This window comes from Hypanus sabinus, chromosome 16 (assembly GCF_030144855.1).
Source record: "Hypanus sabinus isolate sHypSab1 chromosome 16, sHypSab1.hap1, whole genome shotgun sequence".
NCBI classification, from domain to species: Eukaryota; Metazoa; Chordata; class Chondrichthyes; order Myliobatiformes; family Dasyatidae; genus Hypanus; species Hypanus sabinus.
Genome location: NC_082721.1, coordinates 82943510 through 82962510, shown reverse-complemented (window position 1 = coordinate 82962510; position 19001 = coordinate 82943510). Strand labels below are relative to the sequence as shown.

Genomic DNA, 19001 nt, shown 5'->3' with positions numbered 1-19001 from the left:
GGTCTGCGAAGAATTCAAAATGAATCCTCCATCGTCACGTGTTCCTGCAAACAAACTGGTGTGAGACAATTCCTGTCAAAGCATCTCTCTGCTCTTGGGTTGTAAAACATCATTTGCTGCTTCATTTCGCAGTGAAGATAATCATTATGCATCTTTTTTTTATAATGAGCGGGGTTTGAAAGATCAAGGGGCAGCGCAGCATCATGTATTGTAAAGTTCATTGTACTCAATTACAGAGTTCCATTGTCGATGAGCAGAGGGGACAGGTGAATGCGCCAACAGGCAGTGAAGGAGCCACAGCCTGCTTTCCGAAAGAGAAAATTCTCTTTTCAGTAGCAGTAATAAGTTTTAGTTGAAGGGGATAACTCAAAAATGGACATCATGTGCCTGAACTGATTGGTCAGTGAATGGCTGGACCTTTCTTCTTCCAGATTCTTCATGTCCTTTTGTCAGCTCACTCTCGCAAATAACTTTTCATAATCTTTACATCAAGCAACAGCATTTTTCACAGAACATCTGGAAATCCAGTATTCCTATTATGTATACTTACTGCTCCTTCCCCTCAGTTACTCTTATATTCTCAAATGAGTTGATGGATGACGTAAGCTTTAGTTCCATCTGTAGGCTTCTACATTGTTGGATTCTAACCACCAACCAAAGCGATCCATTAGCCAGTCCTCAGTGAAGGATCGGAGGTGGAGAGGGTCAGTACCTTTAAATTCCTGGGTGTTACGGTCTCAGAAGACCTGTCCTGAACCCATCGTGTAAATGCAATTGCAAAGAAAGCACAGCAGCTCCTCTGCTTCGTTAGAAGTCTGCAGAGGTTTGGAATGACATCAAAATCTTTGACAGACTTCCATAGATGTGTAGTGGAGAGTGTATTGACTGGCTGCATCACAGCCTGGTATGGAAACACTGATGCCATTGAATGGGAAATCCCACAAAAGGTAGTAGATTCAGCCCAGTAGATCATGGGCACATCACAAACATTGAGCACATCTACATAAAAAATTGTCGCAGGAAAGCAGCAACCATCATCAGAGATGCTCACCACCCAGACCATGTTCTTTTCTCACTGCTTCTATCAGGTAGAAGGTTCAAGAGGCATAGAAATTGCACCACCAGGTTCAAGAACAGTTGCTATGTCTCAAGCAACAGGTTCTTGAACAAGAGAGGATAACTACACTCATTTGAAAGGTCTCGGTCTGAAACGGCGACTGCACTCATTTCCATAGATGCTGCCTGGCCTGCTGAGTTCCTCCAGCATTTTGTGTGTGTTAAACAAGTTAAGAAGTGTTTAAGGAAGTTGGAGATGCATTAGGATGTGGGAAAGTGAGAGGTTAAATATTTCGAAGGGAATTGATGGATGTGAGGGTTACGCATCACCCACCCTTGCGATTTGTGGGCAGTGAGCTCAGTCTGAGGAACGGAATGGTCACCTGCTTGAATTCCTTGGGCTCTTAAAGTTAGATACCATTCCACACAAGGGGAAATTACTTGCAGTGATAAGGCCTTTGTCAAGAAGATGGGTTTAAATGAGAATGTTAAAACAGGAGAGGGAGGTACAGAGACTTAAAACATCAGCAGCTGAAAGCCTCCTTGTGGAAAAGTGGCAAAAACCAGGACTTGCAGTTTTTCAAGTTCAGAGACCAGAATTTGAGCAGGAGTGAGTCCTGGGAGGGTTGAATAGCAGAAAGAGATTACAGAATACTGGGAACTGGAAATATTTATAAGAGGCTTCATCATTACAGAGACGCTAGTGAAATATATCATCTCACACTTCATCTTCATCTTGTCTACTTTGTAACATGTACTTATTGAAGACAATGACATTTTTTTAGATTTGCAGCTCAATAATATCATTGGAGTATCAGTCTGGAATTTATCTGTTTTACCATTTTAAATTTAAATTTTGTCTGAATACTTGTAGATGACAGTACAGTATCTTCCAGATATAATTTTCTTTCAAGGAGATGCTTCCATTGGGTTTTGTCCCACTACTGTTGGCCTTTGTTTATGCTCTTTGTTGGGTTCTTCTCTTGTAAAGGCAGAATACCAGACTAGCACCAGCTAAACATGCAAGGATAGCCACCACATATTTCCAAGCTGAAGATCCAGGTTGATCTATAAAAACAATCACAAAATCAACAGTACAAGTCATTGACGGTTCCAGTTAAACACTTTATAACAGATGTACTCTTCTCTTCTGATCACTCTTACCTCTGAGAATGCTTCCTCAGTAGACTCAAGTGTCAGGTGAGTTTATAATGATCATCTAAAGTAAACAATCAATCTATCTATATATTTATTTGTTTGTTTATTTATCTATTTGCTTACTTCCTTATTCAGATCCAGTGCAGAATAGGCCTGAATAGCCCTTTGAGCCAGGCTGCCCAGCAGTTCTGATTTAATCTGCACCTAATCAGAGAACGATTCACTAAGACCAGTTAACCTACCAACCTGTACGTCTTTGGATTGTGGGAGGAAACCGGAGCACATGGTCACAGGGAGAATGTACAAACTCCTTACAGGCCATGACAGGAATTGAACCTGGGTCACCTGTACATGTAACATGTTGTGCTAACCATTACACTACCATGAGGAAGCCTTACGTCCCACACCCCCTGATTCAGGAAGTTATTACCCTACAACCAACCTTTGGCTCTGGAACCAGGGAGGTTAACTTCAATCATCACTAATCTGAACTGGTTCTACAACCTACAGACTCACTTTTAATGACCTTTACAATTCTTGTTCTCGGTATTTTTTTATTTGCATGATTTTACTTCTTTTGCACTTTTTTTTTAGTTTTTATGAAGTTATGCATAGTACTTCATGAAATTCCACTATATTTCTACTTTGCCCTCATAAATTCCTGCAGGGAAATGGATCTCAAGGTAACACTGGGCAACATATACATACTTTGATAACAAATTTACTTTGAACTTCGATTAGAGTCAGGATTTAAAACATCGAACATGCTGAGTCTCAACAGCGAAACATGCAAATCTGTCGGCTGTTGTGTCCGGGAACTCTGTCAGCTCTCAGTCAGTTGTTTCTGATTTCAGTCGCATTCTAGCAATTTGAGTGTAAAATCTCAGCTGAATATCTGATGTGGTACTGAGGGATTACTGAGTGCTGTCTTTTGATAAGATGCTGAATTAAGATTGCATTATGTAAAAGACAAGAGAATCCCTTCCTTATATTCTGTTCAATAATTTTTCCCTTATTGGGTTGGACTGTGCAATAACGGTGCCCAGGCAGAGAATAAATAAGCCTTACTACTTGGAAATCTCATTTCCTTAAAATAAAATCTTTGTGCTAATATACAAATACTATAGGTCACTGTGAAGTTTGTGCTGACAACGGTGCGCCTGTTGGACTGATGGGATGTGGATCCTGAACATCTTTTCCTATCTTGTCCCTGAACCTTAGAAAAGATAACCTCAGACCATCACAAGTCCTTAGTGCTGATCTGTTGCTGCTACTCACCAGGGACATCGAGAGTGGCAGACTGTCGTTTAACAATGGTGTTGGAGTGAGGGTGAAGTGTCAGCTCGGCCTCGCAGGTGAACTGCTGTCCATTCAGCTCTGCTCGTGGATTCACAGTGTGGTAGATGGTCAGCCCAGTACTGGCTGACCTGTTCACTAATATCTTACTTCCCTTCTTCAGACTGAGTTGAAGTTCCCCTGAGACGTTAAACACACTGCAGGTAATATTCACCGGAATACCCTCAGTGGTGTTCATGATGTGGATTTCAGGGTTGGAGAAAACTGTAACAACAGAAAACATTGTTAGAAACTTTCTCAAAACAAGTCCCGCATTCCCTGTGCCTGACTGGACTAATGTAGATAAAGCAACTGTGCGGTCAGCCTCTCCCATGCGTGAGGAGTTCACATACTGTACAAGCAGAGGGTTATCATTACTGTTCAGTTGAGACTCCTGCATGCTGATGTCCTGGTGTACAATTTTAGCTTTCATTACATTGGAAATTGTGACTGATTTACAGTTCTTCCTGGTAACACAAACAAAATTCAGGAACTCAGTGATCAGCCACAATCAATGGAGAGGAATAAACAGTTGAAATTTGGGTCAGGACTCTTCATCATGATGGGATCGGAAGAGAGAAAATAATAAGAATAAGAAGTTAGGAGAGAGGAACGTAGTACAGGCTGGAAAGCGACCTGTGAAGCCAGGTAAGGGAGAAGGTGGATGGGGATGAAGTAAGAAGCTGTCAGGTGAGAGGTGGAGAATGGAAAGGGCTGAAGGAGGAATCTGCTGGGACAGGAGAGTGGATCATGGAAGAAAGGAAAGGAGGAAGGGGGAACGGAGGCAGTTAATTGGCAGGTGAGACAAAGAGGGGGTATGAGGGGATCCAGAAGGGGAAATGAAAATGGACAGAAGGGGGAGAGGAAATAAATGACCAGAAGTTAGAGATGGGGATGTTTATGCTATTAGATTGGAGGCTACCCGAATGGAATAGCATGTGTTGCTTCTCCAACATGAGTGTGGCCTCATCGTGTCACAGAGAGGGGCCGACCTGTCACAATAGGAATGGGGAGTTGAATTAAAATGGTTTTCCACCAGAGAGTCATCCCTGTTGTGGACAGATGAAAGGTACTCGAGAAAGTGATCCCCCAAAGTACATCAGGTCTCACTGATGGAGAGGAGGACACACTGGGAACACCGGATACTGTAGACAACCCTGACAGACGTGCAGCTGAAGTGTTGAGTCACCTGGAAGGACAGATTTGAGACCTCAGTGGTAGTAAAGGAGGAGGTGAATGGGCAGATGTTGCACTTGTTCCACGTGCAGGGGTTTGTTCCAAGAGGGAGATCAATGGGGAGGGATAAATGGACAAGGGGATCACATAAACAGTGGATCCTGTGAAATGTGGAGAGTGGGGTGTGGGCGTGCGAAGGTATAGATGTCCCTCGCGCAAGGATTCTGCTAAAGATGGTGGAAGTTGTGGAGAAATTTGCTTACAGTTAACTGCTTCTCAGGTAAGTATATTCAGGAAACATCATCAACCAAAGATGAAACAAGGAACAGAACCTAATGACACGGCCCAATGAGCCTGCTCCACCACTCTGTAAGATCAAAATTCAATATAGATCTGCAGCTTTATGCTCATCTTTCCTGAGCACCAGTTTTCCAATTAAAACCTAGTAATTTCACTGGGAAATGGACCCATTGACTGGGGTTGTTTTGTGACTCGGACTAATAGTTCAATCAACAGAGACACAATCACTTGAGGAAACACCACTGAGAAACAACAGGAAACTGAGTTCTGGTCCTTGTCTGAGTGTTGTGAACATACTCACCGTAAACCTCAATGGAAATGTTATTGATCTTCGGTGGAATTGATGGATAATCCTCAAAATCTGCCATGCAGGAGACTTCAGTCACATCGGTCTCTCGTGGTGTCCATGTAGTTGTTGCCCTGACAGTGGTGGCATCTGACTGATTTGTTACTGAATTCTGTTGTTCACTGTCCCAAAACCATCGTACTCTCATCTTCGCAGCTGGATAGACGTTTGGGACCTCACATGTTAATGTAACATTCTGATTCACTTCTACAGGGTCACTGCTGAGGATCCTCGGAGGCTCTGGAAAATCTGCAAGACACACAAGAAATTCACTGCAGTTCAGTTTGCAGTGGTAAATACAGATGGACGGAGCTGGAGACTGGCTGGGTCACACATCTGGGAGCCCTTTATACCTAATCCACCAATTAATGGCCACATGCTTCATTAGAACATTTTCTCTTATTTTCAGCTTCTCACTCTGTCTGGGGCTCACCACAAGCTGTGGTATGTACAACATCCTGCACTCATGAATCAATCTCAATGTAACCTTAACTTGAATCTTGTTTTCGCATCACAGACGAGACTTAAATTTTCTCTTTCTGTCTTTAAGCCAATTTTTACTCCTTAGTCCAATTGAGCCGAATATTCCATGAGCCGCTTTCACTCACCACTCTTCAATAAGGGACTATGTCAAACACAGTGTGAAAGTCCTCAACAGGATATCACTCAATTTCATCATCATAAAAACTAATTTCATCTACAAACTTGTTATTATGTAAATTCAGCTGTCTTCGTGCCTTCTAAGTATTCCCACATTAACTTTTCCAACACATTCCCCATCACTGCGACTATAATGATGGACCAGCAGCTTCTGATGACCTCCTTATGACCTTTCTGTCATTTCCCGCCTCCCTGGCACCTTCCCTATTCGGGGAGAATCGAGAGATTATGTCAAGCCCCTCCACACTCTCCATCCTTCTCTATCCTCTCTGCACCAGGTGAGTTACAAACTTCGAGCATGGTTATCTTACTAATAACTTCCCTTTCATATTTACCCATCCATTCTCATTCTTTCCTCTGCTTTCTCTGAGTGTTGGCATCATATTCCCCCTTGGTAAAGAGTGAACAAAGTATTCTTTCTGTATTCCATTCCCTCTGCCTGTAGGCACAGGTCCCTTTCATGCTTTCTGCGTGATTCCAGTCCACCTTCACCACCCACATACGATTTACACATCTGCAGAGTTTTCAATTACTTCATGGTGTTAACTTTTGTTTTTATCCTCAGAGTTACTGTTTTCCCTTCTATTCAGTTTCAGCCTATTTCCTGCTGCTACAGGAAGCCTGGATCTCACTTCCTCTATTGGATTAGCCAGCTTGCACCCTCAACCTCTGTTCCATAAAGATTGGTTGTACTTATGACGCAAATCTCCTTTCCTCCAGTTGAAATTAGGCCACCTTTGCCAATGGACCTTTTCCCCATCAGAACAGGTCTGGTTTGGGCAGACCATGTTGATAGCTCACGTGGTCCACTACATTAGATACATGGACATTGAGGCAATGCTTGAGCTCAGAGTCTGAGCTCTCAACCTATGGGACAAGCAAAGTCTTAAATACTTCAAAATTCTCTCAGTTGCTTAACTAACCAGAGTTTGGTCAGGATGTTAAATAAATGTGCAGGTTATTTACATTTACACTAAGAAAAAAACTTTTGGACAACTTCAAAAATACCCAGGTTCTCACTTCACAAGATCTGATGGAATGAATCAAATAGGAATAATAAGAAAATGATCAGAAGGTAGCATCTTTGTACTGTATTTATTTTTAACAAAATATTTCCATTCAAACTATTCCCAAAGCTGCAGTAAATTGTTAAAGTGGAACTTACAGTAAGTCTGCAGAGTCAGAGAGGCACTTGTGATGGGTGTTGTGGAGTTAGAGTCCAAGTTCAACTCTGCCAAGCAGGTGTACACCATTCCACCATCTGAAATACTTGGAGTGAAATTCAGAACATTCTTCAATGGACCATCTTCCGGGAACCCTGGGTCCTCTGTGGAAATACGTTGAACAGTCTCACTCCCTCTGAGCCAGGTGAGTACGAGTCTGTTCTGTGGATAGACCTTCGGGCCAGTGCACTCCAGCTGATATGGTTTGTTAACTTCCAGCACTTCAGGAGGTGGAACAATGCTTAAGTTTCGATCTGTCAAAGGAGAATTATGACTGACAGTAGAGATTGGAACATTACAAATCAAAAATTAACCCAACAACCAATGTGCCTGTGGATCTTCCCACCCTATGACATTCCCAGTTTGATGAATCTCTTCAGTCTGCACCAAAAGTCAGCTTTTTCTGCGTGTGCGTGTGGGGGGGGGGGGGGTTGTTACGTTGCTGCTGCTTATGCATGTGAGGGGGAGCTGGGGGGCTTTGGGGTTCTAATATTTAACTGTCATTCATTCTTTGGAGCATTCCTCTGTTTTTGTGGCTGGTGAAAAGAAAAAGCATTTCAGGATGTATATTGTATATATTTCTTTGACATTAAATGAACCTTTGAAACCTTTGAAGAAAACCATTCACCTGTTAGTGTGGCTCAGCTGTGAAAACCCATTAACCAAATAATCCTGTGACTCAGCACATTGGTCCAACATTTTGGATTGTGAAACAGCAACACAATTTTTCTGACCTGAGACTCTCTGAACTTCCTTTCCCCATTTCTGTAGAATTGTCTCTGTTCAATGTCATTATCTAAATCCCTTTCAAACTGTGAACTCATTGTGGGGAGTGAAGTGTAAATCCATTTCCCAGCAGGCCATTCTCTACCTCCCCTGATACACGACAGCATCTTTCTGTGTAATGTTTTCAAGTGATACATAATCGTATTTAGCCGCCTTTCATCCTGTTGTACTCTGCTATGGGATGTGTTCTGAGCAAGAGATTTCACTTACTGTACACTGGGACCACCTGTTTGACTTCCTTCATTGTAGTGTTATCAGATCGACAGATTACAGTACAGGGTGCTGAGAAATCCCATTGCTGGACACTCGGAAATCGGTCTGTAATCCACTTATCACCACGAGTGCTGTTGGGATTTATCCCTGGTTTATATTCCACAACGATCGTTGAGTTGTTACATGTTGTACTGCAGATCACCTCCAGAGAGTGTCCAAATTCCACTGCTGGGGGGTTTGTTTTGACCGAAACCTCAAATCCATTCAGTTTGCCTGCCAGAGACACACAGGGAAATGGAATCTGTTCAGTGAAGTGTTGTGTGCAGTTCAGTCTCAGCTAAGAATGGATAAACTTCCAGTTCAGACAGTGAGGGGACGGTTCACCAGACTGATTCCGGGGATGGCAGGACTGGTACTTGAAGAGAGACTGAGACAACCATGTCCACGTACATTGAGGTTTGGAAGAATTGGTGAAGATTGAATCAGATGTATGTTGTTTTGACTGATCTCGAGAGGTTGAATGTAGGAGATACACTTTCCCTGGCTGAGGAGCGTAAACAAGGGGTCACAGTTTTGGGATACAGAGGGATGTGTGGAGAAAAATCTTCACACAGTCGTGGTGGAGGGCACCTATTCTATGCAGTCAGTTTCCTGTCTATTTCCACATAACGTAAGTGTTTATCAGCATAATTTTGGCCCTCGTGTGTTCAAACAGAAAGAATAATTTCAGTCATTTTCTTTTTCATGGGAATGTGTTTTCTCTCTCGTCACTTTGGGTGCTCGACAGTCTTTTTATACAGATTCTTTTGGGTTTCCATGTTTTGTGGCTGCCTGTTAGGAGATGAATCTCAAGGTTGTATAGTGTGTACATCCTTTGATAATAAATGTAATTTGAATCTTTGAATAAAGTCATTAAACATCACTCTGTTCTAACATGGGTGGATCTGATTTGACTCCTCCCTAAGATCTGATTTGCCGAATTGCAGTTTCAGGATGGAGGGATCAAGCTGCAGAGAAAAACCTTCAGATAGATGTAGAGAAAGGTCAAGTTACTGAATGTATTCAAGAAAGGAGAGGTAGCATTTGAGACATCAATGACGCATTGAGTTATTTAGAGAACACAGGGCATCTGTTGTTCAAAACTCTAGATTGAAGATTGTTTAATATCATTTCCTGTACCTAAGAGTGAGGGGGAACAAAATAATTGTTAGTTCTGATTCGATGCAGGTGAAAAAGAAAATATGAAAGATAAAACAATAAATAAAACTACATAAGATGGCTTATACACACAGATTGATTGTATGTCTATAAAACAATGTTAGGCTATACGAAGGTGACTTACAAGAAATAATAGAGCACCGTTGGAGCCTCACTTCTTGGGTAAAGTGTCTGTTTTTGAAATTCAAAGGTTCAAAGGCTCATTTTATTTTCAAAGTTTGTATGCAGAATACAGCTCTGAGATCTGTCTTCTCCAGATAGCAATGGAATACAGAAAACCATAGAAGTATTTGTAAGAAAGACATTAATCCTCCCTCACCCTCTCATTGTATTCCACCCCTCTCTCTCTCTCTCATACACACACACACACACACACACACACACACACACACACACACAGACACACACACACACACACACACACACACACACACACAGACACACACACACACACACACACAGACACTCACACACACACACACACACACACACACACACACACAGACACACAGACACACACACACACACACACACACACAGACACTCACACACACACACACACACACACACACACACACAGACACACAGACACACACACACAGACACTCACACACTCACACACACACACACACACACACACACACGCACACACACACACACACAGACACACACACACACACACACACACACACACACACACACTCACACACACACACACACACACACACACAGACACACACACACACACACACACACACACACACACACACACACACTCACACACACACACACACACACACACACACCACACACACACACACACACACACACACACACACACACACCAAAATAAACGTTTACTCACAAAACTGAAACTGTCCACCTAACCTCTCCCTTACTCAAAAACTAGCAGATCACCCACATGGAGAAACAAGAACGTCAAACCCCAAACTCCCAGCTGCCAATTGGCAACAAGAAAGAATGGGTGAAAACACACAAAAATCATAGAACTGAAAGGGGACAAAGTGTATTACAGCCCAATACAAATTTATCAGAATATTGATAACATCTCTGAGAGCACTGGGGTCCAGAAGCCCCTCATAGGGCAGTGACACGAACCAGTGGCCCCTCCCAGGGCTGCAACTCGAAGCATGGAGTCGATCACAGCCCCGGGTCTCGTCTCCGAGCTTCTCCTCGTGGTAGCTCGTGTTTGCGCTTCACTCCTGGAGTTCTCTCGGGGACAGCAGGGTGTGAGCTCACTCGATTGAACTACAGACAGGAAGTCACAGGCTCCAACAGTATCAAAAACAAAATGAGGATAAAAAGAAGTAGAAGATGTAGAAAAACTGAAATGGTTGGTGGTCCTGGTATGGATGCTCCGTAGCCTCCTCCCTGATGGGAGTGGGACAAACAGTCCGTGAGCAGGGTGGGTGGGATCCTTCAAGATGCTACTGGCCCTTTTCTGGCACCTAGGCTGGTGCGGCCGGTGCAATGGACAGCCCTGACTTTGTTATAGGTCCTTCCTGTCCGTCACGGTACAGTTTCTGTACTATGTGGTGATGCAGTTTGACAGGATGCTCTCCACTGCGCATCTGCAGAATGCCATTGGTCTGGATGTACAAAGCTCAGCTCTCTTCCACCTCCTCAGAAAGTAGAGGTGTTGATGAGCGTTTGTGACGGTGGCGGATGTGTTGTGGGACCACGAGAGGTTATGAGTTATGAACACCCCCAGGAGTTTGAAACTGATCGCAGTTTCCATCGCTGTGCCGCTGATGTAATAAGGGGTGTGAGTTCTCCTGAAGTCCATAACCATCTCCTTTGTCTTGTTGACATTAAGGACCAGTTTATTTTCCTGACACCAGTCCCTGAGCACTTCGGCCTCCTTTCTGTAGGCCATCTCATCATTGTTGGTGATGAGTCCCACCACTGTGGTGTCATCGGTGAACTTGACAATGTGATTGCTGGGGTGTCTGGCCGTGCAGTCATGTTTGAGCAGAGAGATCAGCAATGGGCTCCCCGGGGGTGGGGGTGGTGAGAGTGGGGGGCAGAGCAGCTATGCTGTGGATGATAGTGAAGGAGGGACGGTTGTGCATTCGGACTCTGATATCTGTTTGGAAGTCCATCACCCAATGGCACAGTGGTGTATTCAGACAGAGAAGTAGGAATTTGTTCACCAGGGTCAATGAAGTTAGATGCCTGCACCCCATTTCTATTTCCGCACAATATAAATGTTTGTCAGTATAACAATGCCCCTTCCACATTAAAACAAAAAATATTGTCAGTCATCAGATCGTAAAAATGCCACAGGTGAGTCTGTAGTGAAGATTTGTTTTGTAGGGATTTCCCAAACTAATGGAAGGAACAATGTCACAGAATGGTGCCAGAGAGCGGAGACATTTTGTTTGGAGCTCCCACGTCAATCATCAAGTATTCTTGTTTAAAACTAAACAGCTGAAATCTACAGCCACAGAGACTAAAGTCAACCACATTTTTGAAAGTCCAGGGGGGCAGTTGAAGTGGGTGGGGGTTGGCTGCGAAGACGAGATTCTTCGGGACCAGTGAGCCTCCAGGTGGCTAGGGATCAAGAGGTGAGACCTGGGACCAGTGCTGCTGAGACGCAAACCAGAGGCTATTGAATAAATGATGTAGTCCAAAGTGCTTTACAGTGTGACAGAAATACAAACATGACGATAAAATAAAAATAAACATTAAGTAAAAGACAAAAAGATGTTGGTTAAGAGCAGGCTTCATTAAATAGGTTTTGAGTTGGTGTTTAAAAGTGTACCCCTTATAGTTTTAGGGATTGAATTCCATAGTTTACGAGCCTATTTTTTTAAGCTGACCTGCCAATTATCTTTTGAGGGAGATTGTTTAAATTTAAGATGCCAGCAGAGGAAGACCTGAGAGCTCAGTAGGATTATAAAACAAAAGAGATTCTGTGATGTTCTCCAGTCGCAGACCATTTAAAAACAAGTAAGAGACTTTAAAATCAATTTTAAATTGTACAGGAAACCAATGCAGAGTAGCTAGTACGGGAGTGATATACTCACTCATTCTGGTTTTTGTGAACAGTGGTGCTCTGACTGAGTTGAAGTTTGTCAATAGATTGCTTTGGAAGGCTGGTAAAAAGTCATCACAGTAATTTAGTCTTTTCAATGTGACTGTGTGAGTGTTGCTACACCAGAGGAGATTGTTCACTCATTGTGGTTAGTGATCATATAAACTCAGTGGCCACTTTATTCGGCACACCTGGACACCTGCATGTCAATGCAGATATCTAATCAGTCAATCATGTGGCAGCGACTCAATGCATAAGAAATTGTAGACATGGTCAAGAAGCCATCTCTATTTCTCATCAGGAGGGCCTTAAAGCTCTCCATTTCCTTCTGGACACCAGACCTGATCAGTTCCCCTCCAGCACCAATCTCCTCCATATGCCTGAACTGGTCGTCACCCTCAACAATTTGTCCTTTGGGTGGTCCCAGTTCCTTCAAACCCAAGGTGTAGCCGTGGGCAGCTGCATGAGTCACAGCTATGCCTGCCATTTAGTTGGCTACGTGGGACAATCCATGTTCCAAGCCTGCACTGCATTGCTCCCCAACTCTTCTAACACTACATTGACGACTGCATTGCTGCTGCTTCCTGCACCCGTGCTGAGCTTGTCAATTTCATCACCTTTGCTGCTAATTTCCACCCTGCCCTCAAATTGACTTGAACCACTTCTGACACCTCTCTCTGCTTTCTCGATCTCTCTCTACATCTCTGGAGACAGTCTACCTACTGATGTCATTAATACACCCACAGATTCTCACAGCTATCTGGACTATACCTCTTCTCACTCAGTCATTGTAAAAATGCCATTCTCTTTTCTCAGTTCCTCCATTTCTGCTGCATCTGCTCTCAGGATGAGGGTTTTCCTTCTTCATAGAAAGGGGCTTTCCTTCCTCCATTATCAATGCTGCTCCCTTCTGCATCTCTTCCATTTCACGTACATCTGTCCTTATACCATCCTCCCGCTTGTCAACATCTGCCATCGCACAAGCCTCCGCATCCAGCACTTAATGCTCCATAACATCCATCATCTCTAATGGGATCTCACCACCAATCACAACATTCCCTCCCCCTGACTTTCCACAGGGATTGCTCCCTATGTGACTCCTTGTCTTCTCCTCCCTCTCCACTGTTCTCCCTCCTGATACATATCCTTGCAAGTGGGACTAGTGCCCCTCCTGCATCTACACCTCCTTCCTCACTGCCACTCAGGGCCCCGAACAACACTTCACCTGTGAGTCTTTTGGAGTCATTGACCATAACTGGTGCACTTCACTCTGTCCACCACAAAAAGCAGGATTTCCCAATGGTCACCCATTTCAATTCTACTTTCCATTCCCATCCTGACCTGTCAGTCCATGCCATGATGAGGCAACACTCAAGTTGGAGGAGCAACACCTAATATTCTGTCTGGGGAGCCTCCAACCTGATGGATTTAGCATTGATTTCTTGAATTTATGGTAATTACACCCCTCCACTCCTTCAACATGCCCCGTTCTTGTTTCCTTCTAACACCTCTTTGATTGGGAGAAGTGCACAGATGCAGTAGTTGGTCATTGTGCAAGGCCATTGAGAAGTCTCCGGGATAAAAGAGGAGACACTGCCTAGTGGAGCAGTTACCAGAGTAGCCAGAGTCAGAGTAGTAGGGCTTTGGCTCATTGGGGCTTCTGCGAGGATGGGCCTAGGTGAGGTAAGGAAGTAAGTTACTTTCATATCTCTTTTTGCCTCTAACTTAAGAACAGTGGGTATAACTGCAAGGCCAATCTTCTGTTCTGGGTGTCAGATGTGGGGTATCCAGGAGATTTCCAGCCTCCCTGCTGGCCATATTTGCACCACGTGCATCGAGCTGCAGCTTCTAAGAGATGGAGTTCAGGAACTGGAACTGCCTGTGCCATGTAACAGTGAGTATAGGAATAGAATGAGGCGGAGGATAAGTGTGTGGCTGAAGGATTATAGCAGGGGGCAGGGATTCCGATTTCTGGATCATTGGGACCTCTTCAGGGGCATATGTAAACAATCCGAGGGGGGGGGGGTTAATATTCTGGTAGGGAGGTTTGCTAATGCTATTGGGGAGGGTTTAAACAAGATTTGCAAGGGGGTGGGAACCAGTGAAGAGGTAGGGGATGGGGTGTTTGGAGCACAAGTAGAGGCAGCTTGTAGGGAGTTTGTGAGGAAGGATAGGCAGATGATGGAGCAAAGATGCAATCAGCCTGATGGTTTGAATTGTGCCTATTTTACTGCAAGTGGTATTATAAACAAGGTGGATGAAAAAAACAGTGTGGGTCAATACGTGGAACTATGACATTGTGGCCGTCACAGAGACTTGGATGTCTCAGGGGCAGGAATGGCTACTGAGTGTGCCAGGCTTTAGATGTTTCAAAAAGGATGGGGTGGGAGGCAAAAAAAGGTGGTGAGCAGCATTGCTAACCAGGGACAGTGTTACAGCTGCAGAAAAGGAGGAAGTCATGGAGGGATTATCTATTGAGTCGGTATGGATGGAAGTCAGAAACAGGAACGGGGCAATAACTCTACTGGGTGTTTTTTATAGACCCCCAGTGTAACAGGAACATTGAGGAGCAGAAAGGGAGGCAGATTCTGGAATGGTACAATAATAATAGGGTTGTTGTGATGAGAGATTTTAACTTTCCTAGTATTGACTGTCTTCTCCTTTGAGTAAAGGGTTTAGATGGGGTGGAGTTTGCTATGTGTGTTCGAGAAGGTTTCCTGACACAATATGGAGATAAGCCAAGAAGAGGAAAGGCTGTACTTGGTCTGGTATTGGGAAATGAACATGGAGAGGTGCCAGCTCTCTCAGTGGGAGAGCATTTTGGAGGTAGTGATCACAGCTCTATCTCCTTTACCATAGTGCTGGAGAGGGATAGGAGCAGACAATTTGGGAAAACATTTCATTGGGGTCGGGGGTAAATAAGATGCTATTAGGCAGGAATGGAGTGTAAATTAGAAGCAGATGTTCTCAGGGAAATGCACGGCAATAATGGGGCAAATATTCAGGGAACATTTGCATGGCATTACGCATAAGTATGTTCTGTTGAGGCAAGGCAAGGATGGTAGGGTAAAAGAACCATGGTGTACAAAGGGTGTGGAAAATCTAGTTAAGAAGAAAAGAAAAGCTTACAAAAGGTTCAAGAAACTAGGTATTGATAGAGTTCTGGAGAATTACAAGGTTGCCAGGAAGGATCTTAGGAATAAAATTAAGAGAACCAGAAGGGACCACAAGAAGGCCTTGGCGAGCAGGATTAATGAAAACCCTTTCCACAAGTATGTGAAAAGCAAGAGGATAAGATGTGAGAGAATAGGACTAATGAAGAGCAATAGTGGAAATGTGTGCATGGAGTTGGAGGAGGTAGCGGAGGTACTTAATGAGAACTTTGCTTCGGTGTTCACCAATGTAAAGGACCTAGGCAATTGTGGGGATGACTGAAACGTTTGAGAATATGGTCATTGAGAAAGAGATTGTGCCCAGGAGCTTTTGATAAAGCATTAAGTTAGATAAGTCTCTGGGACTGGATGAGATATACCCCGGGTTACTGTGGGAAGCAAGGGAGGAGATTGCTGAGCCTCTGACGATGACCTTTGTATCATCAATAGGGATGGGAGAATTACCAAAAGATTGGAAGGTTGCAATTGTTGTTCCTTTTTCAAGAAAGGGAGTAGTGATTACCCAGGAAATTATATATCAGTGAATTTTACTTCAGTGGTGGGCAGGTTGTTGGAGAAGATGCTGAGAGGCAGGATTTATGAGCATTTGGAGAGATATAATCTGATAAGGGATAGTCAGCATGGCTTTGTCAAAGGCAGCTCATGCCTTATGAGCCTGATTGAATTCTGTCAGGATGTAACAAAAAGACATTGATGAAGGAAGAGCAGTGTATATGGATTTCAGTAAGGCATTTGATAAGGTTCCCCTTGTGAGGCTAATTCAGAAAGTAAGGAGGCATGGGATCCAAGGAGACCTTGTTTTATGGATCCAGAATTAGTTTGCCCACAAATGTAAAGGATGGTTGTAGATGTTTCATATTTTGCATGGAGATTGGAGACCAGTGGAGTTCTGCAGGGGATCTGTTCTGGGACCCCTGCTCTTTGTGATATTTATAAATGACCTGGATGAAGAAGCAGAAGGGTGGGCTAGCAAGTTTACTGATGACACAAAAGTTGGGGATGTTGTAGATAGTCTGGAGGGTTGTCAAAGGTTACAGTGGCACATCGATAGGATGCAGAACAGTGCTGAGAAGTAGAGGATGGAATTCAACCCAGGTAAGCGTGAGGTGGTTCATTATGGTAGCTCAAATATGATGGCAGAATATAGCATTAATGGTAAGACTCCTGGTAGTGTGGAGGATCAAAGGGATCTTGGGGTCTGAATCCATAGGACATTCAAAGCTGCTACACAGGTTGACTCTGTGGTTAAGAAAGCATACGGTGCATTGGCCTTCATCAACAGTGGGATTGACTTTACGAGCCAAGCGGTAATGTTGCAGCTATATAGGACCCTGGTCAGACTCCACTTGGAGAACTGTGCTCAATTCTGGTCACCTCACTACAGGAAGGAAGTGGAAATTATAGAAAGGGTGCAGAGGAGATTTACAAGGATGCTGCCTGGATTGGGGAGCATGCCTGATGAGAATAGATTGAGTGAACTCAGCCTTTTCTCCTTGGAGCGATGGAGGATGAGAGATAACCTGACAGAGGTGTATAGGATGATGTGGGGCATTGATCATGTGGATAGACAGAGGCTTTTTCCCAGGGTTAAAATGTCTAACATGAGGGGGCGTACTTTTAAGGTGCTTGGAAGTAAGGGGATGTCAGAGGTAAATTTTTCACACAGAGAGTGGTAGGTGTGTGGAATGCACTGCCAGCAATGGTGGTGGAGATGGATACAATAGGGTTTTTAAGAGAGACTCTTCGATAGGTACATGGAGCTGAGAAAAATAGAGGGCTATGTGGTAGGAAAACTCTAGGCAGTTTCTGGAGGAAGTTATATGGTCGGCACAATATTATGGGCCGAAGGGCCTGTAATGTGCTGTAGATTTCTATGTTCTATTCCTTCTTCTCCAGCCCCTTAGCTCTTTCCCCAATCGAATTCCCAACTCCTTACTTCACCCCTTCCCACTCTCCCGGTTTCACCTATCAGCTGCCACCTTTTACTTCTGACTTCTCCCCTTCCTCCCCAGACCTGATGAAGGGTCTCAGCCTGAAAGGGTGACTGCCGACTCGTTTCTGTGGTTGCGTCCTGGCCTGTGGGGTTCCGCCAGCATTTTGAGTGTACTGTAAGAGGCTCAGTGGGAGTTTAAACCAACAGACATAATGGGAAAAAGATGTGGTCTAGGTGCCCTTGACCATGAAATAATTGTTGGGATGTTTTGAGTATCCCAGAAAGCGCTGATCTGAGACTTTCACTTATTCAACAGCCTTCGCAGAGAATGTTGCGGGGAAAACATCCAGTGAACGGCAGTTCTGTGGGTGTAAAAGGCTTGTCCATGAGGTCAGAGGAGAATGGCCAGACTGGTTCAAGCTGACAGGAAGGCGACAGTAATTCAAATAACCACACATTTACAACAGGGCTGTGCAGAAAAACACAGCACGTCGAACCCTAAGATGGGTAGGCTGCAGCTCTGGAGAACGCGTTCACTCAGTGGCCACTTTATTAGGTACAGGGAGGTAAGTGATAAAGTTGCCACTGAGGTTGTTTGGACAACAAACAAAAACTGGCCCCATTGTATCTGTGATCATTTGAATCTTGGCGGCTGATCCACAGTTTTACGCTCGGACGGGGAGTGGGAATGGATCATCAAGAGGCGCTTGGTCTGGAACATATCAGCCCGCGTCCGGTCCTCAATACCGAACGTGGGAGGAGAGAGCAGTAACCCTGAAACAAAATGCCACGCTTCCGACATCATGGGCGTGTAAGATTCATTAAGTGTGCAGCTGTTTTAAAGCTCGTCTGTGAATTGCGCCCATTCCACCCCCCCACAATTTTTTTTCTCTCCAGCCATTCTGCAGTTTAAGTACAAACCAATGTGAAATTTCTCTTTTGTTCCGCCAAACAAAAGACGACGAAGTAAAACAGGAAACGAGTAACGGTCCGCAGAATAAACCGCAAAAAATGCAGTTACTAAGTACAGTTACCATCTAATACTGTGTGAGTTCGCGTAAATACATGTATATTGAATATTTAAAAAAAGATTTTACCTACCTGTTACGATAAAAAGTAAAGTGAAAGCGAAAATTGATTCGCTCAGTGAAATCGGCCTGAAATTCATAGCTTCTGAAATCGCCGCAGGATATGTTGTTTTGTCAAAACCCTCAGACTTTGATAAATGTCAGAAAGCTCCCGAAGAGAAATCTGTTCGTCACGACTGACTAAGAGCGTCTCTGTGTCTCAATGAGTTCACGAAGCTCCAATACTCCGAGGAAGTTCGGTCAGGCGATAACAGACGGAAATGCCTGGAGCTGACTGT

The 19001-nt window shown here is 44.0% G+C and overlaps 1 protein-coding gene across 2 annotated transcripts; it reads right to left on the bottom strand.

Moving 5' to 3' along the window:
• Positions 1–1708: 1708 nt before the first annotated feature.
• Positions 1709–18995, bottom strand: LOC132406508 (vascular cell adhesion protein 1-like). Of its 2 annotated transcripts, XM_059992275.1 has the most exons (6): positions 18737–18995; positions 8251–8526; positions 7197–7508; positions 5327–5620; positions 3493–3774; positions 1709–2124 (listed from the first exon to the last, which is right to left on the bottom strand). In XM_059992275.1, the coding sequence occupies exons 1-6, from the start codon at positions 18801–18803 to the stop codon at positions 2015–2017; spliced, it is 1341 nt and encodes a 446-aa protein (XP_059848258.1). In that variant the 5' UTR covers positions 18804–18995; the 3' UTR covers positions 1709–2014. The 2 variants fall into 2 exon arrangements, with proteins under 2 accessions (XP_059848258.1, XP_059848259.1); XM_059992276.1 differs by lacking the exon at positions 8251–8526.
• Between the last annotated feature and the right edge of the window lie 6 nt (positions 18996–19001).

Bases quoted from the DNA above. Each gene is read 5' to 3' on its own strand.
- LOC132406508 (XM_059992275.1), bottom strand. From the start codon at position 18,803: ATGAATTTCAGGCCGATTTCACTGAGCGAATCAATTTTCGCTTTCACT. The intron at 8,527-18,736 runs GTAGGTAAAATC...TGTCTCTGGCAG, and splicing joins TTTACTTTTTATCGTAACAG to GCAAACTGAATGGATTTGAG. The intron at 5,621-7,196 runs GTAAGTTCCACT...TGTGTCTTGCAG, and splicing joins TCTGACTCTGCAGACTTACT to ATTTTCCAGAGCCTCCGAGG.